General features: G+C 34.4%; 2 protein-coding genes across 6 annotated transcripts; one reads left to right on the top strand and one right to left on the bottom strand.

Annotated features, from left to right (window-relative positions):
* Positions 1-3,704: 3,704 nt before the first annotated feature.
* On the top strand, positions 3,705-12,313 carry LOC131525213 (immunoglobulin kappa light chain). Of its 5 annotated transcripts, none has more exons than XM_058752586.1 (12): positions 3,705-3,864; positions 4,035-4,352; positions 4,448-4,753; positions 5,090-5,191; positions 5,581-5,608; positions 5,702-5,739; positions 5,897-5,937; positions 6,736-6,794; positions 9,232-9,323; positions 9,437-10,155; positions 10,889-10,981; positions 11,549-11,589. In XM_058752586.1, exons 1-7 carry the CDS (start codon positions 3,807-3,809, stop codon positions 5,902-5,904), a joined length of 858 nt encoding a protein of 285 aa, XP_058608569.1. In that variant the 5' UTR covers positions 3,705-3,806; the 3' UTR covers positions 5,905-5,937; positions 6,736-6,794; positions 9,232-9,323; positions 9,437-10,155; positions 10,889-10,981; positions 11,549-11,589. The 5 variants fall into 5 exon arrangements, with proteins under 5 accessions (XP_058608569.1, XP_058608570.1, XP_058608571.1 ...); XM_058752587.1 differs by having other exon boundaries at positions 9,437-10,276; XM_058752588.1 differs by lacking the exons at positions 9,232-9,323; positions 9,437-10,155; positions 10,889-10,981; positions 11,549-11,589 and adding an exon at positions 6,933-9,216.
* Positions 12,314-18,237: 5,924 nt separating this feature from the next.
* Positions 18,238-20,878, bottom strand: LOC131525258 (uncharacterized). The gene is made up of 4 exons (XM_058752645.1): positions 20,791-20,878; positions 20,132-20,452; positions 18,710-19,003; positions 18,238-18,389 (listed from the first exon to the last, which is right to left on the bottom strand). Exons 1-4 carry the CDS (start codon positions 20,876-20,878, stop codon positions 18,247-18,249), a joined length of 846 nt encoding a protein of 281 aa, XP_058608628.1. The 3' UTR covers positions 18,238-18,246.
* Positions 20,879-26,433: the final 5,555 nt, after the last annotated feature.

Below are 26,433 nucleotides of genomic sequence, written 5' to 3'. Positions count from 1 at the left end.
CGCGTCTTTGCACACTTTATAGTTCAGGCTCAAATTCAGCGCATCTTGGCGGGGAGTCAGAAATCGGCACAGACTCTGGAGATGCTGCATGTGACCGAGATTGCCTTTGGTTATTTTTATTTATTTATTTATTTTTCTAAAATAATGTTGTCGACTTATGGAATATTTTGCTTGGACACGAGAATATTCCAAAATATTGTTCATAAATGCTGCACGAGTTTTATGGCTATTATGTATAATGAGTGAACATAAGTTTAGTTTGAAAAAGGTACGTGCGTCATTCTTCAATTTCCATTTTCTTGGTCAAATTGTGTGTGTGTGTGTGTGTGTGTGTGTGTGTGTATAGCCTATGTAGTCATTCATTCATTCATTCATTTGACAATAACATGTATTATAGAATAAAATTGTCGATAAATTGACTTATATTTTATGTATGTAATATGTATGTTTGTACTTGTGTATACATTTCACTAATTATTACACTCAACAAGCTGTATCGTTTTTACTTCTGCAGCACGGAACGAAACGACAGAACGGCCAGAATTAGATGATTGACAACAATAGCCTAAACTTTCTTTAGTCCAAGGGTTGTAGCATGCATTTTGCAGTCTTAAAGAAGAGTGAGAGCAAAAATAAGTGATATAAACTATATGTTTGTTGTCTTTGAATGTTGACCAGAAAGTGAATCAAAAAAATTGAATAAAAATGAATAAAAATAATGCCAATATCAAATGCGTGTGAAGAGTCAATGAGTATATGAACTTCAAAAATATGAAACAACAGGCTCTTATAACAAAATGTACAATAATCCCAGAACATATATTTCATAGTCTTTCTTTCTTAGTTAAAAACGTTTTAAAAATAGCTCTTAAACACATTTATTGGTAGGCCTACATGCCAAGATTTGTAAAATATGAGAATTTGTGAATATGTTGGCTATACTTTTGTAATGGTTTGAAAAACCACAGTGCATGCCTACAAGACAATGCGTAGGCATCTTTGCTGAAGCCCCTCTGCTGTCATCTGAACCCCGTGTGGTTAGACCAAAGTAAAGAAATGCATTCACAGCAGGATGTTTGAGACGAGGGTCTCATGAAACAGACTCAGCACCTGCTCACATGTCCATTCACTGCAGTGACACAATGACATATAACCAACACTGACATATAACATTTGAATGATACAAATTATTTACACAAATAAAATGGAGCATACATAAATATTTATGTATACTGTGGCTGTGCACTGACATACATATTGATCCTAAATAGCCAAATTGCTGCAATTATGATTTGTTGAAGACACATCTAAATGCAGGCACACATAATAGACACAGAATTAATTATATTCCTACTGGTTTGATGGATTGCATTTAGTCTCATTTGTGACCCTGGACCACAAAACCAGTCTTAAGTCGCGGGGTATATTTGTAGCAATAGCCAAAAGTACATTGCATGGGTCAAAATTATACAGTATATTTTTCTTTTATGCCAAAAATCATTAGGATATTAAGTAAAGATCATGTTCCATGAAGATATTTTGTAAATTTCCTACCGTAAATATATTAAAACTTAATTTTTGTTTAGTAATATGCATTGCTAAGAACTTCATTTGGACAACTTTAACCCATAAGAACCCGGACCAATTTCTCCTTATAGGAAAATTATGGGGCATATAAAATAGACCAAATGGACCAATTATAACATGTTTTAGCAGTTGTTTTTGAAATACAACCCCTCCCTGTGAAAGATCTGTAATGTTACATATATGTTACATTGGGCGTTTACTTCTCAATTGAAAAAAATTAATTTAGTCTTTTTTTTTTTTTTGCTAAACAACTGTTTTTTTTTCTGTTTATTTGCTTTTCCACAACATATATCAAAATTATTACTTTTCTGGGAAGATAAAACAAAAACCTTTTTCAGAAGTAATACAGTTTTTGTATTTTATTAAACCAGGTATATGGTTTAACCAGAAATTAATTTTTAGATTTTTTTTTTTCACAACTCGAAAACTGAATATGTGTGAATGTGCGAACTGAATAAAAATAAATAACTACCTCACACTGGAGGTCAACATGTTAAATGTGCACGTAGATTTGTTAAAATAGGCTTTGAAATGAGCAGCAGAAAATATATAACACTAAAATAATTGAATCAGCTAAATTTATTGAGCAGCTCATTACTATTTTTTTTTAAAGGGATAGTTCAACCAAAAATGAAAATTTGATGTTTATCTGCTTACCCCAAGGCCATCCAAGATGTAGGTGACTGTAGGTTGTAGGTTTCTTCAGTAGAACATAAAGATTTTTAACTCAAACCATTGCAGTCTGTCAGTCATATAATTGCAGTCAATGGGACTCATGGCTTTGAGAGAAAAAAAAACATACACAGACAAAACAAAATTAAACCCTGCGGCTCGTGATGATATCCGTGCGGCGGATCAGAGGTAATAAAAAATATAAATACTGTTCAGTTTCTTGCACAGACCGATCATTTGTGTCTTTAGACCTCAATGTATCGCCACGAGCCGCAGGGTTTAATTTGGTTTTGTATAAAATCTCAATTTCGAAAAACTGACCCTTATGACTGGTTTTGTGGTCCAGGGTCACATTTTGTTTTCTAGTTTATGTAATGAGCGAAATAACTTTGCAACCTGGTTTGTCATTATCATTTGATTTCGGTTTATTGCTTAAATTTGTAAGAAAATCATCCCTGACACAAAAAGTAGTTTTCATATCACAAAACTTTTGATGCTAAGAGCACAGGACATATATTTTAGTGATTTTTCCTTTTTAAAGCAATAGATTGTATGTATTTATAGAATGGCATTTTAACATGACATTGCACATGTGAGTATTTGAAGTGCATGGTGGAGAAATGTCTCAGACTCAGTAAGCGAGCGAAGGTGTGGGCGTTGAGCATTGGCTGCTCTTCTCTCACCATGCTGCTCTTTTCATCTCACACCCGTGTGGTTAGATCAAAAACACACGACTGCATTCAGAATTACAGCAGATTGTCAGATGCAGTAGAGTCAACTGGCAAGAAGGACACCTGCTCAGTCTACATTGACCTTTCTGAATAAAAATCTGTAGATCTGTGCAACACAGAGAAGCCACTGCAATATAGCGCAACAGTGACTTTGTGGATGATATATGAAATATATGAACCTGAAACATTATACCTCTATCACTTAGGAGCTCTTGTCTTGTCTCTTGTAGCACAATGTCCTTTTTGGCCTCTGAGTTCATTAAGCAGGGTTTATATCTTGACAAACACGCCATGTATGGAATGACAAATATTAACAGGCCTCAGCAGACTGACACATTGTACTTCCAAAGTAAGGAAACTATAATAAAGCAACAGAGAACTTTATTAAGGGGAGGTATGAGATGCATGAAATATGGCCCCGTGACCGCATTTCCAGAAACTCCAAATTAAGCATATTTAAATTTATAGCAAAATTTAAATTTAAAATTTATCTTGGCAACATGTTTTCCAAAAGCATCATGACCAGTATAACTAATTAGCACATTTAAGAGGCCCAGACCACTGGGAAACTAACGCACAATGCAAACAGGTCTTTCAATCCAGAGTAGCAGCGGGTGTAGGCCTAGCTTTTGCACAAGTGATTTATATAGGCAATGAGGGTCCACCCACTGGAGAACTGTAAGGTTTTTCTTTCTTATTATGTTTCTCCCTGCAGGCCGTGTTCAGTCAAACTGGGAGGCGTTTCATTGTATGATTGCCTTGTTACGTTAAAACTGGTACATCAGATATTTTTTCTAGACACTTGAAAATATAAACATGGGTACTTGGATGCATCTTTGGACGATGTTATGTTCTTGCTTTTTTGCTTCACACAGTAAGTTGTTGTTTTTTTTGACATTTTGCCTGCATTTTCAGCTAAGAACATTCTTTTTACATGTATTTATATCAATTTCAAAGAGTTTAACTATTTAATCTAATATTTTAGTCATAATACAAAACTCAGAACCATTTTTAAACGTGTTTTTATTATTATTCTGTTTGCAGCTACTCACTCGTTCATCTTGACTCAGTCACCGGGACTCACACACGTCTCAGTCGGTGGTTTTGTAGAATTAAGATGTATGTTTGAGCAGAGCGTTCAGTACTGCTATAGCTCTGCTGCATGGGAAAAGCTGAATCTGCGGACTGGAAAACTCATGACAGTGAGTACTAACCATGAGAATATTGTTCGAAAACCTGATGGAAAAACTTGCATTTTAACTCTTATTAACTTAACCAAGAAAGATTCAGGCATGTACTATTGCATTAGTCATTATAACCATATGGCTGTGGTCGGCAACGGGAGCAGGGTGATCGTAACAGGTAGGCCTAAATCTGGAGTGAAATCTCATCACACTTTTTCTAGGATCAAAGTTACTAAAACAAGCAGCATTTTGACTTGCTGTTCTCTGCTATAGATCGTTCTGAACCAAAACTATCCATCTTATACACACCACAAGAAACTGACTCGCCATCGGTAGAGTATCATCTGCAGTGTCTCGTGACTGGACGTGTCCCGTCTCAGGTGCGTGTGTTCTGGAGGATTGGAGAGAATGAGCGTGCTGGATGGACCGAGTCCGGCTGGACAGACAACACTGATTCAGCCTCAGAATTCACACGAGCTCATCTCTCTGTTCCTGCAGAGGAGTGGAATGAAGCTGATGAAATTCAGTGCTTTGCTGAATATGATGGCAAAGCCATCTACAAAACTCTGGCGCGAAGCGGTGCGTGAATGCTGAAAGTCTCAGAGAATAGGAAAATGATCAGGTCTACGACTGATATTGTCTAATCAGTTTCTTTTTACACTGTAAAAATATGAATCCATTAAAATTAAGTACTTATATATATTTTTTTCCATTTTGAATTTAATTACTCTAGAAGAAAAGAAAAATCATGAAATCAAGTAGAAAAGTTTGTAACAAGAAGTTACATGAATTGGGAAAAATGATATAGCTTATGATGAAAACACTGCCAAATGTTACAGCATTAGAGTTATGGTTATTAATGAACTTATAGCTATATATTTAGTTTTAATTCCTCTGCTCACTGTTATATTTCAGGACCTAAACCTGAAATCTACTCGTGGCTTGTGAACGCCGGCTGTGCGGCAGCGCTTCTGACCATACTTATAACTGTCATTATGGCTGTGGGATTATACAGAGGTAAGGATTTTGTATGCCTAGACAACACTGTTGTAAATACTAATGTAATTGTTGTAATTGTAACATATTATTGTTTTTAAAATAGTTAGAATACATAGCTATAGGCATATGACAAGCTTTTTTTTTTTTGTATTGAAAAGTATTAGCTTTCTACCTGAAATCATTCAGAATATTCCTGTACTGGTTTACATAGTCTGGAGAAAACGTGTAGGTTGTAAATATGCACAGTTCATAAACAAATGCAGAAGCAAAAATTATTTGGATATAAAAATGTAAAACTACAGTAACATCAATCAATAATTTTAAATTAAAATCAAAAGGTGAAATTGCCCTGCTGATTATATGAGACATCTTGGCATACATTTTATTTTCTTCATTACGATTCTCAGATATGTTGATGACCAAAAAATCCAGACGGTCAGTATTACAACATATACTTTATAAACTTAAAAACTCCAAAATTAATGCAATATTTAACTTAACCGGCCCGTAAAATATTTTTCATTTTAGGCTCACAAGAAAAGATGCCCATCGCAAAATTTCATATGGTAAAATGACTTTTCAAAGCTAAAACTGTATATCCTAATGTGACATGCTGCATTTAATACTCACAATATATGCAATAATTGCTATATTACATAAAGAAATAGTCAAGGAAAACAGCAGCAGACAAATGAATGTGTTTATTGATTTGTTCTTTATCAGGTAAATAGAACACACTGAGAGAAGAGAGTTCATCTGCTATGGTAAGAGACGGAAATGAAGATGTGTCTTATAAAACAACTATAAGCTTCAAATATGTATCACACAATATGAACATGTATTTTTCATGAAATTTGAAGAATTCGATGTAGGGTATGTTACTTTTATTAGTGATATTGGTAAAAGTGTTAGCATTATTTAAGTACCTAACTAAAGTCAAGCAAATAAATAAATAACAAATAAATGGTAACTATATTAAAAATGTGACTTGCTCTATTTTCTAAGTCTTCTAAAGTCATGCGAGGAACAAACATTGGCATTATTGTGTGTTCTGGCGTATATTTTAACTGAACGCAGGCACTTCAGTTCAAATGTGTAGAACAGAAAATTATACATTTTTAGAAATGATGGCTTAAATTTTGGTTTGTTCCTCACAGTTTTTGTCTTCAAATGATTTGGACTAGCATTTTAAATCACTTACTTTAATTTTGCTTTTTGTCCTCTTTGGAGCTATAGACAGAGGTGGTCATGAATATCATAAAATAATTTAAAAAAAAATGTATGGAGAACCTATAACAGTATTCCTTTTTAATACATGGCTGTCTGGATCACTTGATTCTGACTGCTCAATTATGGCATTGAGCTGTCAATATTTATATTAGATTTATTCATTGGCAAATAATAGACATATGAGCAAACTGTTCAAGCAAACACACAACGGATAAAATATTCATATAAGAGAGTGAGAATGTTGCAACTGTTTGTGGAGGGAAAATGCTTTGCAAACTTTTAATTAAACCAATTTTATACACCAGTACTTATGATGTTAATATTTTGTCCAGTGTTTCTCTGGGGATCTCATCAGTCATGGACAGGATGTTGGTCCATCAAAAGAATAAAGGTAATGCAAAAGCAGAATTTGTAATTATATGAATTAAATGAAACCACAAAGTAATTACAACTTACAATTTAAAAGTAACACTTATAAGGATCGTTCTTACATACTTGGATTTTCTTTCTTCTTTTTTTTTTTTTTCAGTGTGGAGAAGAAAATGTTGGAGTATGCTAAAAAAAGCAAAATACTAAAATAAAAGTTCAGAAATTGATTATATTGTTATATATTGTTTACTCATATATCTTAAAACAGTGGAATCGCCTGTTCTTCTTTTTTATAATGTCCATGGTCATGAATATTTATTAGTTATGAACTGTTTTTTATATGTTTTTTTTTTAAGTTTGATATTTATCTTATTTTCTTTCTAATAAAAATTTGTCCTCTTGAAAATGGGTTTAATTTTGGCCCTCTGTAGGCCTTCACCATTTCCAGACAGGTATACATATAATTTTATAATATCATTTTCTGTTGAAGAATCCTATCAAAGTTTCTACAGTACATGAAGCAGCACAACCATTTTCAACACTGATCATAACAGTAAATGTTTCTTGAGCAGCAAATCAGCAAAGTAGAATGATTTCTGAAAATTTTGTCCTACATCCCTTACGTGTGCAACTTTTCCTTGCAAAAGTGGCCCATGCATCAAATTAAAATTCATCTTATAATAATGTTCATTTTTGTTATTAACAAAATAATAATGCAGGCATTGCCAAGCAACATATATTTGAGATTGTTGTCATATTTGATTTTTTTTTTTTTTTTTTGTGATGGTCTGAAAACCCACAGTGTAAGAAACAGGAAAATGTATTCTTGCTGTAGCCTTCATACTCTCTTTTGACAGCTTGTGGTTAGACAAAAGCTGCATAACAGGATGTTAGAAGAGACAAGGGTCTTATGAAACAGAAGTGAAAACCTACTTTCACTGCCCATTTTGCTGCAAAAAAAGTTCTGTTACATGCACTGTGGGTTTTTAAATCATCACAAAAAAAAGTCATATGATATGACAACAATCTCAAATATATGTTGCTTGCATTATTATTTTATTAATAATCAAAGGCATAATTCAAAGAGTTTCATATCAAAGCCTAAGTAATGAAAGATTTCATTGGCATTACTCAAGCTTTGATATGAAACTGTATGAATTATGCTTTTGTATTGTCATATAATGTTCTCCTTCCCTCCATCCCTACTGTATGTAAATAACCACACTAAGAGTGTTATGAAATATGATAAATAAATACAATCTGCAAATAAAATTAGTCTACACATCTGTATTAACAAAGCATTCAAAATAAAAACATTATGAATATTATGGAAAATGGGTTAATGTTGACATATAAAGTTGAATAAGAGCAAAATTGTAAGCTTCTCTTTTGTATTATGCAGATTTATAGATTTTAGGGTTAGGATTAGTGAATGTAAACTCTGAATTAAGAAAGCGATATCATTTTTGTATTTGTAATTGTATGATGTGTATTTAAGGTGTATGTTTTTTTATGATTTCCATTTATATTGGTAAATTTTCATACTTAAATGAATAGGCTTATTTGACCCCAAAAAGAAAATCTGTCATGATTTACTTACATAACCCTGTATGATTATGCTCAACAATGTTAAACAACACTGCATGGACAAAATACATTCCACAGGAGAAAGCAAATCATTTTTCATTTTCATTTTTGGGTGACCTTGACATTGCACACAGATGCATCTGTCTGAAGTGGAGGGTGGAGAAACAGTACTGTCAGTTTCTGGGTGAAGGTGTGGGTGTTGAGCACTGGCCGTTCTTACACCATGCTGCTCTTCATCTCACACCGGTGCGGTTAGATCAAAACAAGTGACTGCATCCAGACTGTACAAAGATTTTCAGAAAGCAGAGAGTTAACCGGCAAGAAGAACAGCTTCTCAGCTTGCAATGGAAAACACAAACAAATCCATTAAAAGAATTGGGGGGAAAAAGTCTGCAAAAATAAGGCACAATGTATTCATTTTTCAGTATTGACTTTTTATTTTATATGCATTTTGAAATTTGCACTTCATTGCATGTAAAGGTCTGTAAAATTAATGGATAATGTCTTGGCAAAAAATTATCAGCATATTTATTTTCTAAATGTACAGAACAGAATACAGAGCTATATGAACAGAGTACAGAATACATATGACCTTAGAACTACATCAAACATTATCAGTGGTGAGATTAAAGCAATATCAAATCAAAACCACTTCAACGATATATGAAACATGAAACAGTTTATAAGAGCTACCTTGCAGCCTGTTTGCTAAAACGATATTACCATCATAGTAAGTTGCTTTAACTTCGTACAGTGTCTCTGATTCGCAGCATAAATAGATCTTTCCTCCACTGTTGCTACAGGAAGGGCCACCCTCTGGTGAGTTTTTTTCCTTGCGGTTTCAATCAAACTCTTGCGTACTGTTGTTACAGATGCTGATGTTAAAAGGTGCATTAGAGCCTTCAAACTGTCACTATGGGTGCCTGGATGTGCTGTTGGATTTTATGCATTTCTTCTGTACTAAGTAAGCCTATGCCAGTTATTAATCTCATCACATTTATCTCAATTACTTATTAACTTAATGTTTCATCATGCAGAATATTTACTGTATGCCTTTTTTTATTCTCTCATTTGCAGCTACTCACTCGTTCATCTTGACTCAGTCACCGGGACTCACACACGTCTCAGTCGGTGGTTCTGTAGAATTAAGATGTATATTTGAGCAGAGCGTTCAGTACTGCTATAGCTCTGCTGCATGGGAAAAGCTGAATCTGCGGACTGGAAAACTCATGAGAGTGAGTACTAACCATGAGAATAATGTTCGACAACCTGATGAAAAAACTTGCATTTTAACTCTTATTAACTTAACCAAGAAAGATTCAGGCATATACTATTGCATTAGTCATTATAACCATATGGCTGTGGTCGGCAACGGGAGCAGGGTGATCGTAACAGGTAGGCCTAAATCTGGAGTGAAATCTCATCACACTTTTTCTAGGATCAAAGTTACTAAAACAAGCAGCATTTTGACTTGCTGTTCTCTGCTATAGATCGTTCTGAACCAAAACTATCCATCTTATACACACCACAAGAAACTGACTCGCCATCGGTAGAGTATCATCTGCAGTGTCTCGTGACTGGACGTGTCCCGTCTCAGGTGCGTGTGTTCTGGAGGATTGGAGAGAATGAGCGTGCTGGATGGACCGAGTCCGGCTGGACAGACAACACTGATTCAGCCTCAGAATTCACACGAGCTCATCTCTCTGTTCCTGCAGAGGAGTGGGATGAAGCTGATGAAATTCAGTGCATTGCTGAATATGATGGCAAAACCATCTACAAAACTCTGATGCGAAGCGGTGCGTAATTTATGAAAATTGCAGAGAAACATCAAGAAAAATGTTGCACATTATTGCCCTCTTTTATTCTCTTTATTTTCAGAATTTTAAAAACACACCAGCTGCCTCACTAATTGCAAAAGTAACTATACAATTTTTATTTAAAAGGCCAATTAAGATTTTTTCCCTTTAGATTTTTGTTTAAATTTTTTTCAGGCAGTGGTTTTGTGTTTATTACAAACACCTGTAAAATTGATTAAATAGCTAAAATTGATTTGAATATTTAGAATAATTTTATTCATTCTGTTGTAAAAATTCTAACTATGGGTCACACTTTATTGTAAGGTTCAATTCTCTAATTAATGTAAAAACCATTAACTTTTATGAATTTTGCCTCCTAATTCGGTGCTTATTAATAGTTAGTAAGGTAGTTGTTAAGTTTAGGTATTGTAGGGATGTAGAATATGGTCATGCAGAATGTGTGCTTTATAAATACTAATAAACAGCCAATATGTTAATAATAGGCATGCTAATATCACCTAGTTAATAGTGAGAATTGATCTCTATACTAAAGTGTTAACCCTAAATTTAAATGTAATATCTGATGTGTAAACAAGTGAAAAAAATCACTTCTTGTATACATTCAAGCAAACTATATTAGGGCAATACAAAGGATACCAAAAGACTAAATCCTTGTGTTTACTATAGAACCCTGTACATGCTAAAACATGATTTGACATGGTTAATCTTTCAGAGTTGAATCAAATTACTCCATGGATTCTGTGCTGTGGTGGGGGGACAGTATTGCTGACTGTGGCCGTGGTCGTCTCTGTTTGTTTATGCCAAGGTAAAGATTTAAATCAATCTGGAAACCTGGTTAAATGCTATAGTGATCACTAAGGAATTTTAACAAACTAATAACTAAGTAACTAAAATATGCAAATACTACATGCTTGAAACACATAATTATTATACATTCTGGTTTAAATAACCTGTTGGTGATATGGTGTAAAATTGTGTAATTCTCAGGATAAATAAAAAAAAAAAAATAAACTGAAATGCATGGTTTATTTACAAAGTATTTACACAAAAAATATGAAACTGGTAAAAACGGTAAGATTCAATTTAACTTTCTCCATTACAAAACTTAGAGATGCACATGACAAAAAACATTTACAGTATCAATATATCAAGCAATTGTATGTCTAAAACATTTGTTTCATGCAGGAAAATATTTTCTAAATTACGGTAATATGACTATTCTACTTTAAACTGATTGATGCTGTTGCTGTTCTGGGTGTATGTTAGATATGTAGTCATCTACTGCACTAAATCTGCCTGTAGCTACATCCAAACACATAACCACACTGAATGTTTTATTAAATAAAGTCATATTGTGTTTTCCCTTTAACAGGCAAACAGAGTACAGGAATTGCAGAAATTTCGTCTGTAATGGTAAGCATGGTATAGTCCAATAATTATATGTAAATATATGTATTGTTTGTTAAATGTTCCTTTAGTTATTGGTGAATTTGTAAAAAAAAAAAAATTAACATTTTTGAAAATTTGTTTAGATTAACCTACAAGAGAAGTCAAAAATGATTTGGCAAGGTCTGTCAAGTGTAGTTTTGGTATGCATGCTATATAAAATTTATTTATTTTGTCTAGTTTTACCCTGTGGATCCCATCAGTTTAGGGCTGAATTTAAGTCCAACAAAAATTAAGGTAAAATGAAAATTTGTGAATTATTTTTAATCATATATGTTATGTGAAACAGTATATACGGTAGTCAAACCTTGTGAAGACCACTTTGATGTTTTCTTCAGATAATCTTTCCTTTTTTTTTTTTTTTTTTTTTTCTTCAGGGCACCACTGGACATCAGTGTTATTGAAAGGAATGTTATACAATGCCAAACAATTACTAAAAATTAAAATTAATTACATTAAAATTTGCACCCTCCAGTAGCTGTTTATGATGATGATGGAAGCAATTAATGTTATACTTTACTCTCGGATCTGACTTTCTTTTGTGCTCTGTGGGTGAACAAGCATCTTTCAAACTTAATGTAGAGTTATATTGTTCTTGAGTCAAAAATCATATGAATAATCTATATTATTGTTTGATTATGTCTCCTCTTGTTGCCAAATAAAGTTGTTGTTTTTTTTCTGCCTTTACTCATTTGGAATGGAAATGACTTCAAATCCTTTGTTAGGAAGCAATAGGAATTGAACTTTTATTCTGGTGCAGTTTTGCGGCGTTACGTTTGAATGTGGACATGCACAAATGAGCTATAGATTTGAGCAGGATTTTATACTATAACACTTCAGATCAAGGAACACTATTAACTAGCTGCTAAGCATGCATATTACTAGCATGTTAGTATTTATAAAGCACATATTAATGCTTTATTCTGCATGACCATATTCTAGATCACTTAACCCTACCAAATACCTAATCATAACTACAACAACTACTGTATAACTTACTTATTATCAATAAGAGGCAAATTAGGAGTTTATTGAGGGAAAACGCTTAGTTAATGTTAGTTGAATATGTGTTCCCTAATCTAAAATGTTACCATTTTACCATCAGTGTATCCACAGAGAAGGGATCAATCATTCATATGCTATAAAATGGAGAGTATGCACATTGGGACGCAGGCTAGTCTTTGGTGTTAGTAGTGTTGTTTACCACACGAGGGCGCTTCACAAGTTCTGAGCTCTTGGTTTCAGCCACAGCCCAGATCTAATATAATAGTAATCCTGCTATATTTTCCAATGTTACTGCTTGTGTCATTTTGTATTAGTAAAAACAGTGATAACAACCTTTACACTGTTTAAACAGTTTGTCTCTGGAGTAGGGATTTTTAATTTACTTTAAAGAGTAATGAAACACAGGCCTGCTTAACCGTACTTCTACATTAATCACAATAGCACACATCTGGATAAAATGTCATTGGTGATTTTGTTACAGTGAAATATTTCATATTATCCAACAGATGATTGAAATATTTACTTTATTATTGGCCCTGCCAATGTCAAGAAATATGTATTTCTTGACACTGGCAGGGCCAATAATCTTTGAGGTCCCACAAATTCTTTTTTTGGTGTGTGTGTGTGTGTGTATTTGAGCCCTTTCCAACAATGGCTGTTTGACTTTGAGATCCACCTCTTCACACTCATATGCAACTATTACAGAAGGTTCAAATTTTTTGTATTTGAAGATCAGGGTAAATTTAACTTAGTTTGTCTTCTGGGAAACATGTACGTATCTTCTGAAAGGGCAGTACTAAGTGAAAAAATATGGTATTTAGGCAAAATAATAAAAATGTAAAAATGAAAAATGTTCTGAAAAAAGCTCTTATTTTGGTAAAATAATTAACATTTTGCATATTCTGCAAGGTGTATGAAAACTTTTGACTTCAACTTTATACACAGAGAGAAAGCAAGCGAGAGAGAGATTTTATGCACATTTACATTTATCTGTAACAAATCAACATTTGTTTGATGTTTTCAGGTCATTGGATCAAATACAGAATTTCTGTGGTTTAGAAGCATCTTGATAAAATTAATGAGGTTGTTAAAAAAAGTAGAGCAGTGACAAGTGCAAAAATTCTGGTTACACTCACAAGAGGATAGCAAGTGTCCTGGATATCTGAGGGGGAAAAAAAATAAAACGAGAAGTACTGTGAGAAAAGAATCAAAAACCTTTCTTCTTAAAAATGGACAAAACATCCAAAATAATACAGATATAAGATCCGTCAAGAAATCCCACAGATCCCATTTTTGGACAGATAATATTTAAACATTTGATTTGCTATCTTGATGAAGATATATTATGAAAAGTTATTTACCATAATAATGCAGAGTTTTGTTGAACATCCATCCACCAAACTTCACAACGCAGGTGCACGCTCCTCCTGTCCTCCACTCCTCAGCCGATACTGCTACATAATTATGGGTTTTCACAGACTTCTCTTCGCCTTCTTCCCAAACAAACAAAGTTTGTCCATTTTCCTTTCTACTCCCTACAAGCCAGTGCACATTGACCCGTGATGAAGCAAATCCTCCGACTGTACACTGAAGAGTGACTGTAGAGTCGTGGTTGTTGCTGCTGGAAAATGCCATGATATCAATAGACGGCATTACAGTGCTATCAGCTGCAAGAAGAAAAATAAACACCATTTTACTGAGATAAAACAGCAAAAAGGACTGACACATAATTATATAATAAAGATGTGTTATGAACACCAACCATCATGTTAGGTGGTAGTTCAGAAACTTTTGAAACTGTTTGTTTATGCTAAGTTCTGATATAGTACCTTGTACAGTGACAGCTGTGCCATTCCCAAGGTACATATGCTCACGGTCTGTAGCGATGCAGTAATACGTCCCAGAATCCTGCACTGTTGCGTTGTAGATGTAAGCCTGACACACTGTGGTTTCCACCTGATCTTTAGTCTGGTGAGGGAAGTTTGAGTCCTGCAGAATGTCTATTACTCCACTCACGGGATGTACTCTGACCCAGGCCACTGTGTGACAGAATGACTGCACCTCATTCAGCTGGCAGTGCATGGTCACTCTTTCACCCGATCTCACCTTCACTGACGGGGAACTGATAAACTGTTCCCGCCATCGCTGCAAATGGATTCGGACCTCAAAATGTCAATAATTCAACAGTCTCCTAAATGCTTCTTTGCTAGTCTTATCAATTACACTACTTTTAGGTACAAACTTACTGATATGCATAAACAAATAAAAATACCGGTAGCTTACCTTTTGGTGAAATTAAACAGAACAAGAGAAGTAAAAGGAGGTCATGCATGCTGTCTGAAGACTTCACAGGCCCAAAAAACTGAGAGAAATGTGCTGAGTGTGACAAATCACACACCTTTTCCTGCCTATATCCACAGTCGTTTCTTCAGTTGTTAAAACTGTTAGACTCAGATTCTAAACTGAGAAAACAGCTTTATTCCTGACATATTATATAACTCACTACTACCCATTACAAAATTGCGGATTGAACCACAATCCCATTACTACAGCTATTGTTATTAAGGCAGCACTATAAAAGTGAAATTAAGCAGCAGTGGTTGCCAGATCTTTACTGTAAAAATACGGTAGCAACATTTTAGGTTTTACTAAAGTAGCTTTTTTTAACCTTTATAATGTACTGACCTGAAAAACACTAGTGGTAAAGAGCAACTGACATGATGCATCAAAGTTCATCACAAGTGTCTTTTGCACAAGCTGACCTAAATATTAATATATTAGAAGGTGCAGAGTGTCATTCACACAAACACAAAACACAGTCATGGTAACACACATGACACTAAAACAATGCAATAAACATTAATTTAACAAAATAAGATGTAACATAAAGCCCTAATGTAGTAACTGAATTATACAGTTATCAACTGTATATGATAATACAGTTATATAGGAAATATATGACAGTCAAATTCACACACACACAAACACACAGTACCCTCCAAAAAGTATTGGAACATTGAAGACAAAATTGTTCTGTTGGCTGTGGAGTCAAGACATTTGCAAATATGATGAAAAGATGAATATGAGACAAAACTACAGAATGTCACATTTTATTATTAGCCGTTTCAACACATACATGTTTTACCAAATAAAAAGAACAGCACTTTTAGAGTTCATCCCACTCATTGATGTGAGCATAAGTACTGGGACAGTTGAACATAAGGCAGATATAAAAGATTAAAAGCTATTATTTAGTTGCAGATCCCTTGTGCACTATCACAGCAGTGAGTCTGGGACCCAAAGACATCACCAGACTCTTGGTCTCATCCTTTGAAATGCTTTTCCCAGCCTTTAATGCAGCCAATTCCAATTGTTGCTTGTTTTGGGGAGTTTCTGCCTTTACTCTCCTCTTCAGCTGCTGAAATTCATGTTCAATCGGATTTAAACCTGGAGACTGACTCGGGCAATCTAAGACTTTCCATTTCTTTGCCCTTATAAACTCCTTGACTGAACTGGCAGGGTGTATTGGGTCATTGTCCTGATGCAATATGAAGCACTTCCCAATGAATCTGGTGGCATTTTCTTGAATATTGGTAGGCAAGATAGTTTTGTACCCTTCCAAATTCCGTCCAAATTGCTTGCTTTTCTCTCAAAGTCAGCTCCCTCATCTTCATCCTGGTTTGTGTGTGTCATCATCGAATGCATGATTCAGAATGCAGAAGTAATGCATATAACTGATACGACACATTCCCTGCTTTTAATATCTGAAGAATTAATGCAACAGGACACAGCTGATCACTTAGAAAGACCTGTGAGGCAACTCTTCCAATACTTATGCTCACATCAGATAGAGGGATGAAACTCTAAAAGTGCTGAACTTCTTAGCTGGTAAAACATCCATGTGTTGAATCACCCAATAATAAAATGTGACATTCTGTAGTTTTGTCTCATATTCATGTTTTAATCATATTTGTAAATGTCTTGACTCCACAGCCAACAGAGCAATTTTGTCTTTACTGTTCCAATACTTTTGGAGGGCACTGTATATATGTATATTTACAAAAGTGCTGATATACAGTTAAGCAACACCGGGATTTTTTGCTGTTTGTATCACTCTACGTGTTCGTGTTTGTGCGTACAGCCAGTTTGTATGTTAGTGGTGTAAATTATTCTTTGACTTTTTCTGAATATTGTTGTTAAGCTAGTAAACAGTGAGTCATTGAATCATCCATTCGACCAATTAATGTCCATTCATTTAAACACTGATTCATTCAAAAAAAAAAGAAAGAAAAAAGTGTGACTTTATGTGTGAGTCATTGAATCATTCACTCATCTTATTAGTTCAAAACACAGATTAATTTATGAATTGAACACTTTACTGAATGTTGCTCACACAACTACTGGTCATGCTTTGGCTTTAATAACTGTTTTTGTTGGTGGAGCAAAACGCACAAAGAAACTGGCATTGTTATAAAATGTATGTTATTCAATATTAACTTTTATTCTGTTGAACTACTGTATATGTTGGTCTGAATATCAGCACCACTGTGAATCTGTGGAACGACAGCACTCTTGCTCATGTGATATTGCTTTAATAAGAAATGCAGTAAGTATAATGACTGTAATTTATATTATATTTCACACAAACTGGATACCGTGGTTTTTCAAGGTGTACTGAATCTTGAAAATGCATGAATTCTGTGTGGGATGAGTAAAGTGGCAAAATCATGCCATCTTTGTTGCACTCTTGATGTATAACACAAAAACCGTCATCTGTTTAACAAAAGACAATAATGACTAAACACATGAACATGATCTAAGACTGAAATGATGTGGCACATGGTTGTGTCCTATTTCATTTAAACAAAATCAGCAATTTTGTTCTTCCACCAAAGTCTTTGGGGTTGGAATTATGCATCTTTGAGGTTTCACTGCAGTACTTTTGAGACTGAAGTTTTTCCGCTGACAAAGTAAAGTGTGGACATTAACCAATATGAGGTGATGTCCACATCACCATTTTGCTTGAGTGATGCTGCAACCACACGATAAAGAGGACACAGAGATACAGCAAAACTGAGGAAATGAAAAGAAAATCACTTCCTGGCCCCGCCACACATAACAGAAGCCACAGAAGGCACAATATCTAATAAATGTTTTGTTTTTCCTTACAATTATCACACTGACACTTTTATAGGCTATAGGTAATAACAAACAGCATAATATATGAAAGTAAAATTGTTTATATAGTTATTTTATTTTCTCTGGTTTTAGATTATTGGTGTAAATTCATATGATTTCAAGGTAAAGTGGGTCAAACAATATGTTTATTTGATTCTGTTTTTTTTTTTATTCACTCTATTGGAATAAACAAAGTTCTGGACATTTGGATGAAAGTATAAATTTACCCTTTCAATTCACAAAATAAACAACAATATTCAAAACATCAAAGATCCATAACGATCAATACAAATCTGAACAAAAGCATCACAATTACTCATGCTTTTTGGGAAGAGACATCAAAATATTAGTAACTGTTGCCATCTTTCATCTGATATACAGCAATGCCAAATACCAAAATAAGTTTGATGTATAAAAATATAAACTGAAAACTCTTTAAAACTATATGTTTTTGCATACACATATCATAAGGAAGGTTTTCCGTCCCAGCAGATAAACAATCACTGTTACCAGAAGCAGGAGACCAAAAATTAAGCAGACAGACAGATATGTGTATTTTACAGCATAACACACATCTGGTGCATCTGTGGAGACAGAAAATATGAAAAAGTTCATTTAGAAAAATAAATCATAGAATATTCAATACAAAGACGTTCATTAGAAAACAATGAATAAAGAACAATATTTTAATGTTTTTACAAGAAGTCTCTTATGCTCACCAAAGCAAGCTGCATTTATTTGATCAAAAATACAGTAAAACATTGTTAAATATTATTAGAATTTAATATAGCTGATTTCTATTTGAATATATTTTGAACTGTAATTTATTTGTGATGCAAATCTGAATTTGTATAAATCATTTAAATGTGCTAATCTGTATGTTAGATTTATTGTTATACTGTACCATGTGGCTGAAGGGTCTTGGTATAGAGCTGTCCTCCAAACTCCACTACACACACACACTGCACTTTCCTTTCCCACTCCTCAGCAGTAATCAGGATCTGGTTCCTAGAGATCTGGATGGCACCATTGTTCCCATGTGTCAAAACTGGCTGTCCTTTCTCTTTTCTCCCCTCCACAGTCCAGAACATATGAACCCGAGAAGCCTTGACCCCATTCACAACACACTGAAGAGGGACCAAAGGACCGTTCCTGATCAGCGGCGTAAGAATATCAATAACAGGAAACACAGTGTGTTCTGGAACGAGATTAGGGGAAATATTTGGATACAATGGAAAGAAATACTACACATAATAAAACGTTTGAACTGTCATTATGTTGGATTTACTCTAAATCAGTCCATAATGAAGATGTGAGGCACATACGTGCTTAAAAATAAAGGTTTTTATTAGCACTGATGAACCTTTAACATCCATGGAAACTTTCTATTCCACAAAAGGTTCTTTAGATTAGCGAAATGTTCTTCACACTAAGAAATAAATGGGGTCTTTTATGAACTGATCCTAGAAGATTCTTTGGGGAACCAGTTCAGTTGCAATGCTACGGAACCAGTTTCTTCAGCTGCATTGCTTCGAAAACCCACTTTTTAAAACTTCAGTTTTAACAGTGTTTAAAGGAAGCTGCAGAAAATTCAGCAGACAAACCTAAGAATTAAGGCCATTTCAAACTGCACCAACAGACAAACAGCAACAGACAAGTTCACCAAGTTTCTCTAATCAGTTATCCTTCTCAGCATCTGTTGGCTTTGGTCGCCGTTTGTTTTTGTCCTTCTTGGAACATCTAAGAAGTGACGTACTGTACTCGATTGGCTGTCGCCGTTAGTCTGTGTCTGTCGGTGAAGTGTGAATTAGCCTTTAAATTGAATAATATTAATAAAATTGGCAAATATTTCTCAGCTCAGGCCATAAACCCCAGGTACCACAGATACCCATTTATTTTTATTGAGAAAATGAATATAACGAAAACACTTCTAAAAGTTATTTGTGGTGTTTTGCATATCCGTTTTAGGCAGTGCATTGTCTAATATTTCAGAAAGTCTTAAGTTGACCTTCCAGGGTGCCAGTAATGAAATTTTCATCTTGCAACTACACTGTAAAAAAAAAAGAAAAAAAAGATGAGCCAACTTAAAATTTTAAGGCAACCAGCTTCAGCAGATTTTTGAGTTTTCTCAACTTGTCGTTTTAAGTTTATACAACAAAAATGTTAGAATCTCCCACAAAAATAAGTTGAGCGAACTCAAAAATTTTCCGAAGCTGGTTACCTTAAAATTTTTAGTTTTTTCTTTCTTTCTTTTTTTTTTTTACAGTGTATTTACGTATTAACTACATTAATTCACAATAAAGAGATTATTATTATTATATCTCACCTTTCACAATGACTCTGGATCCATTACCGATGTGAGCAAAGCGGCTTTGCACAGCTGCGCAGTAGTACATACTGGAGTCATGCACCGTTGAATTGGTGATAACAGCAGTACAAATACTGGTCCACTGGTTGGACGAGTGATGAGGATCGATCTGAAGTCTGTCGGTGAGGCTGATCGTTGCGTTCTCGGGAACGACTCTCAGCCAAGCCACTGTTGAACACGGGGAGTACAGCTCTACAATGCTGCAGTTTAAAATGACATCTTCTCCAGCCATCACCTCAGCCACTGTCGGCCACTGTGTTACAATGAACGGCTTTGCCGCTAGATGAAAAGATTGTAATGTTTGTTATCGTTTTATCTCTTAATTTTATTGTGGCTCATATAGAACTCAATTTCAAACAACATAAAGAAGCATAATTACAAAATTCTAGCCCATCAATGCATCTGGCTATCCATTATCATTTGCCTTCTGCATATTAAATGTTTGCTAAAGTGAAAAAATATCACTTACAAAACACAAATATACAAACAAATACATATATCTCACAGATTCAAGCACCTTTAGTACCTTTAAATACATTTGATTTTTCAAGCAGTTTAGTGGAACATAAAACAAATAAACAAATTAGCACATTACGAAATGACTAAAAACTGTTTACCTGTTCCCACAATGTGAGACACCCAGATCATCATCAGCCAGATGCTCATCTTTAAAGTCTGACGATCACAACAGAATCTAGCCTTCATTTGACTAGTTCAGCAAAAACCTGGTCTTCCTTTCAGTCGGCTGATAGGGTATTCTTTGCAGTAGATAATGACTACAGAAAACACAGGATACTCGAGACTAAACCTATGGTCCTATAATGAACTGGTTTTAATATCTGTTGGAGTTGAAAACCTGTACAGTGTTAAGTATGGATTGTCTAAATATTTCCTGTGACAGGGTCTAAGGGGGGGGCTGGGGGGGGGGGCAATGCCCCACAGATTCTTCTTGTGCCCCTCGATCATCCACTGGATACTTAAAAAATAAAAATCTAAACATTAAAATAGTTATATATTAAAATGACCAGAGATATAGCGCAGTTGTATTTTGCTCCCCCACTGACAGAATTTCATGTGAAATGTTCAAGCCATATTAACGTAATTTTAGATTCCGACTTGGAAAAACATTCACGTCCTCGTCCTTTTTATGAGCTGTTTTCCAAAGCTTTCTCGCTTTATTCGTGACACAAGCTCCGCATATTTTTACATGTTTAAGTCATAAGTTTACATGCACCTTGCAGAATCTGCAATATATTAATAGCCTAAAAAAGAAGGGAAAAAAGAAAAAAGGATATTTTAAATTGCATGTTGTTGTTTATTTATTTAGTACTGCCCTGAATAAGCTTTTTCACATAACAGGTGTTTACATATTGTCCATATAGCCTATGCATTTTCACAAATTAAGCAGTTTAAAAGTTTACTTGCGCTTGATTTTCATTACCTGATGATCCAGACTGTTTTTATGATTTATTTTTATGATAAGTCCCATGTTTGTCCTGTGCAGTTCTTTTCTGCCCGCTGTTCCAAGAAAAATCTCAATATGTTGCCTTGAGCATCAGTGAATGTTTGCAGTTTTTGATCATGACAACTCACAGTATTAAGAATCAGTTTTAAGAATTAAGAATCAAGCAAGTAATCTTTTGAACTCGATTTTTTTTGTGTAATTTCGGTTATTATTTAGTCTTGTGGTCTGTATGTAGAAATCTATTAGCCTATATAAAAATAGCTTATTTTAAAATAGCTGTAGGCCTACTAAAAACAAAATACATTAAATAATCATTATAAAATCATTAACATTTTGCAGATCTCAATGGTGACTTCAACTGTACATACATATAATGTTCCTTTGAAATTACTTTTGGTGCAATAAACAATCCTGAATAGTTTTCTTGCAAGACACATTAGAGAAAGCATTGAAATATTATTTAAATGTATTTTATTTAGAACTTAATTTAATTACTAATCAAAGTGAATCATTATGAATTTGCCAAAAATTGCTTTTGAATTAAACCAAACACCTATAATTCATGAACTGAATCAAGTCTGACCAACCAGGCCCGTAGCCAGCTCTGAGGCCACCGAGGTCCGGACCTCGGTAAATGTCTCATGTTCAAAAATAAAATTTGTTCTCTGAACGACTAATTTGCTGTTAAACTCCTCATATGAATGTCTGCATGACATGTATAATGACAATTTGCAAGAATTTTAGCGTCCGTGGTATGAAAACGAGTCTCTTTGAGAGAGTTGTGAGTGAGGCCGCGGGCACAGCCTCCGTGTTGCCAGATCCAGCTATTATAAGCGTTTTTAAACTTGTCCTTTCCACTTTATTTGACACTTTAGAAAGTTAATAAAGTAGGAAGTTGTAGTTTGGGTATTTCGGTTTATTTTTTGTTTTTAATAGCAATATCTGGCAACACTGCATCAACAGCACTCAAACTGACAGTAATCAAAAAAGCCCATGGACAGGTTATTGCTGACAGGATACGACCTTCGGTAAGGGAAAAGCAAAAATATCATGATATTATCTGTCAGAAACGTTATCATCACTGTCAAAAACAATATTTAACACTGCACAGATCTGTAGAACAAGGTTACATAATTAAATGAATTACGCAAACACTAGCGCCATGAAGAAGTCTATGCTATGTCATTCAGTATAGTAGTTAAATGTTCACAAATCATGTTATAAACATTCATAAGAGCACTAGACAAAGTTATCAGCCATACAGCAATGGTTATTAATAAAAACTATAACAGTAATACATTGTTGCATGAATAATAAACAACTGATAAAATGATCCACCCCAAACTATAGTGCAGTAGGCCTATTAACACATTTTGATGCAATAGGGTATGATTTAAAAACGATCATCCCTCCAAAACAGAGAAAACATCTTCCACAAACATCTACATGTCTGTCTCTTTTAAAGTGTTTAATGAGTTGCATTTGTATTTGTTTGTTATTATAGCACAATTCTTTAACCACCCCCCCCACCAAAACCACTGTAAAGTAATTCTGCTCCACCAGTTTTCTAAATGGTGAATTACATTTCGAAATTAAAATACCTACTTCTCTTAATACAAAAAAAAAAAAAAAAACAGCAACAAACATCTGTACTGTTAAAGCTCATGTTTAATCAGCACTAAGACAACAAACGTTACTTTATGCTACTTTTTGCAGATAAAATCAATGTAACAAACTAATTTCCTTTTAGAGTATTGGGTCAGTTGATAATATGAACAGATATGAAAACATAATTCATATGCATTATGATTTCTAATGCCATTTCATTTAATTTAAATCAAAGAACAACTGTACATCGCTGGTCCTTTTTCCACTGGAGCACGAGCCCTATTTTTTTCTAGACAGTAGGAATTCTGCTCTTCAACAGAAAAAAAAAAAAAAAAGGTTGATGAGGAGGTGAATTAAAATGATGTTTAGTCATTTTAATGCACGTTTTGTCTTATTTTCAGTCATATTGAGGCCCCACTGACCTAGTGGGCCCCAGGCCTCTGACTGAGAGCTGAAATATGGAGCAATATGTGCTCTAGTACTGATGAAAGGATAGAAACGGATACAGGGAGAGTCATGACTCTGTGATGTTAGTAGTTATGAGAAATAAAGGCAGGGTAGACGTGGATTCACTTTAGCACAGGTTTGAACAGGACAGGGTATTGTTACACTGGCATCAGAATAGGCAGAGTAAATACATATTCTATCAGTCATATTTCAACCCTTGTTGAGATGACAGGAACTAATCCTTATGTGCTCAGGTTTCATGCTTTAAAAGTAACAGGTTGGAAGGCAAACTGATATTATTATTTCTTAAAGTTATGTTGCTAGTACAGTAGGACAAGTAGTTTGAGATACAAAAAAACAAACAAACAAACAAACAAACAAAATAATAATATATATATATATATATATATATATATATACATATACATACAGTACACATACACACAGTGTATATACAGTATATATGTACTATATATATATATATATATATATATATATATACTGAATAAATATATTTTTAACCAATTAAAGGTTTTTTCCCCATAGAATTTTTACTATAGTACTATGATTTTCTAGTGGTTTTGGCAAATCAAAAATTCAGTGATCAATTTAACATAATCGATTTAATATATTCCAATGCTCTCTCTCTGTTTAGTCATCCACAAGAGTGTGGCATTCATTGAAGTACCTTTGTATGGTAGGTGATGACACACTCATGAGCAAATACTTGAAGCTGAAACTCTGAAGTATGCGTAATCTATGCATCAAAACCATACAAGTGTGAACACGAGTCTGTATGTACAAAGCACATTTGTTCTCTTTGCATTTGCAGTGGACTGCAGGTAAAACAGGCAGTCTGGAAATGGCAGATTGCCATCAAAAAACTGTGGTATGTGAAGAATTTCAGCTCACTTGCAGTGAGCTGAAACTAACATCTGCAGTGAGAAATACTGCTCTTTGTGCATACACCCAAACTAAATGACAATGTGTAGCAAGAAAAGGAAAAATGTGACCATCTACAATATATTTTAAGATGATGCTAAACCATGATTCTTTCAAGTTGACACAGAAACAAACAGTACAGTAACAAACCAGAATCGACATGCACTGAAGAAATTGACAATAACACTTCATAAGCCAGACACAAAGGGCCATTGTATTCCCGTGTGAAAAAGAAGTGTGCTTAATTGTATTGAATGTGCTATTGTAGTGTACTTCAAACCATAAAAGCATACTTTTAAAAAACTGTACCTGCAGATAATGAAATAAAAGGCCACTTTACTTCAATTAAAGAGAGCTCATGTTTTTAACACACTTAAGTACACTTTTATAAAGTGCACTTTGTAATGTCAAATGAATACAGTTTTAAGCAGTACACTTATTTTGATGTGTTGACTAGCATACTAAAACACAAAGTACTTGATTATAATTTTAACGGTATTGTTATTCAATATTGCATTTAAAGTTCATATATTTTAAATGAACTAAATTTCAACTTCATCATTACAAATGTGTAATTAAAAAATATTTGAATGCATGACATAGAAGTTTCAGTGGAAATGACATTAAAGTATATTTTTGTTTACCATAAATGCTTGTCAGTACATTCAGCAGTAAACTTATTTACCTTTATAACCAAAACAACAGAAATATGAAACTACATATAAAGACTACTTAACTGTCAGAAAAGCACTTCAACTAACTGGATTTATTCATTTTCATTCAATTGTAAATAACATGCAATTAAGTGTCTGAAAACACTATTCAATTCACACAATTCTTGTGAAGTACATTAGTATGCTAAAGTGTACTTCTTTTTCAAAAGGGTTCATATGTGTGTACATATGGCAAAATGAAAAAAGTCTCTGAACACTTGATTATACTGTGCATGTGTAATTCTGCTTGTGTAAACGAGTCAGTTATACAAAGCCCACTAGGTATCAATTACCATTTTTGAACTTGCACAAGAGGGTGGTGCAACTGTTCGAAGATGAGGACAGACTGACTAATTCAGTGCTCAGTTTGTTTATGTGTAAATATGCGTGATACACACCTGTGCATTGCTCTCCTATATTCTGTACAAGTAATACGCTCATGTAATGCTGTCCAAGGTGTGTCATGTCAAGTACTTTTAGTGCACCCACCCAAAATGCTGAGCATGCCCTTGCCTGTGTATTTCCAGAACTGTTCAGAAAACAAGCAGAGGAAGACAGCCAAAGCCAATGAATTTTGATCTGACCAGGGACACGCCTTGCTCAATGGGAATCCCACTTTACAGTATTTCTGAAGGATTCCTGGAAAGCATAGGCTATCATAAAAAAAAAAAAAAAAAAAAAGACATGCAGTCCTGTTGACCAAAGCAATATACAGAGCATTGAATATCTGCCAGTTCTTTAAAACAAACAAACAAACAAACAAAAATCCTATATGAAAACTATCCCAAAGCAAACCCAACCACACATTCTGAACTAGGGGCCTGTTGTTGCGCAAAAGAATTTTTATCCTGAGAGCTTCCAGATGTGTTCCCAAAGGAGCAGTAAGTCTGTTTTCCAATAGTTTTATCCATCAACAAAAATGTGTCATACGGAAACCTGGTTTTCCAGAGTGTTTTTTCCAGAGTGCGGAGCCTATGAAACCCGATCGTCTCCGCCCCGTTAGGTTCACTGTCCTAAAGCATCAGGTTACAGGAGACATTTTTCCCATAGCACTCACTGCCAAGGAAGGTGGGTTTAGTTTTTTT

This window comes from Onychostoma macrolepis, chromosome 19 (genome assembly GCF_012432095.1).
Source record: "Onychostoma macrolepis isolate SWU-2019 chromosome 19, ASM1243209v1, whole genome shotgun sequence".
Lineage (NCBI taxonomy): Eukaryota > Metazoa > Chordata > Actinopteri > Cypriniformes > Cyprinidae > Onychostoma > Onychostoma macrolepis.
Note: the sequence above shows the minus strand (reverse complement) of the source record. Positions and strands in the feature narration are given on the sequence as shown.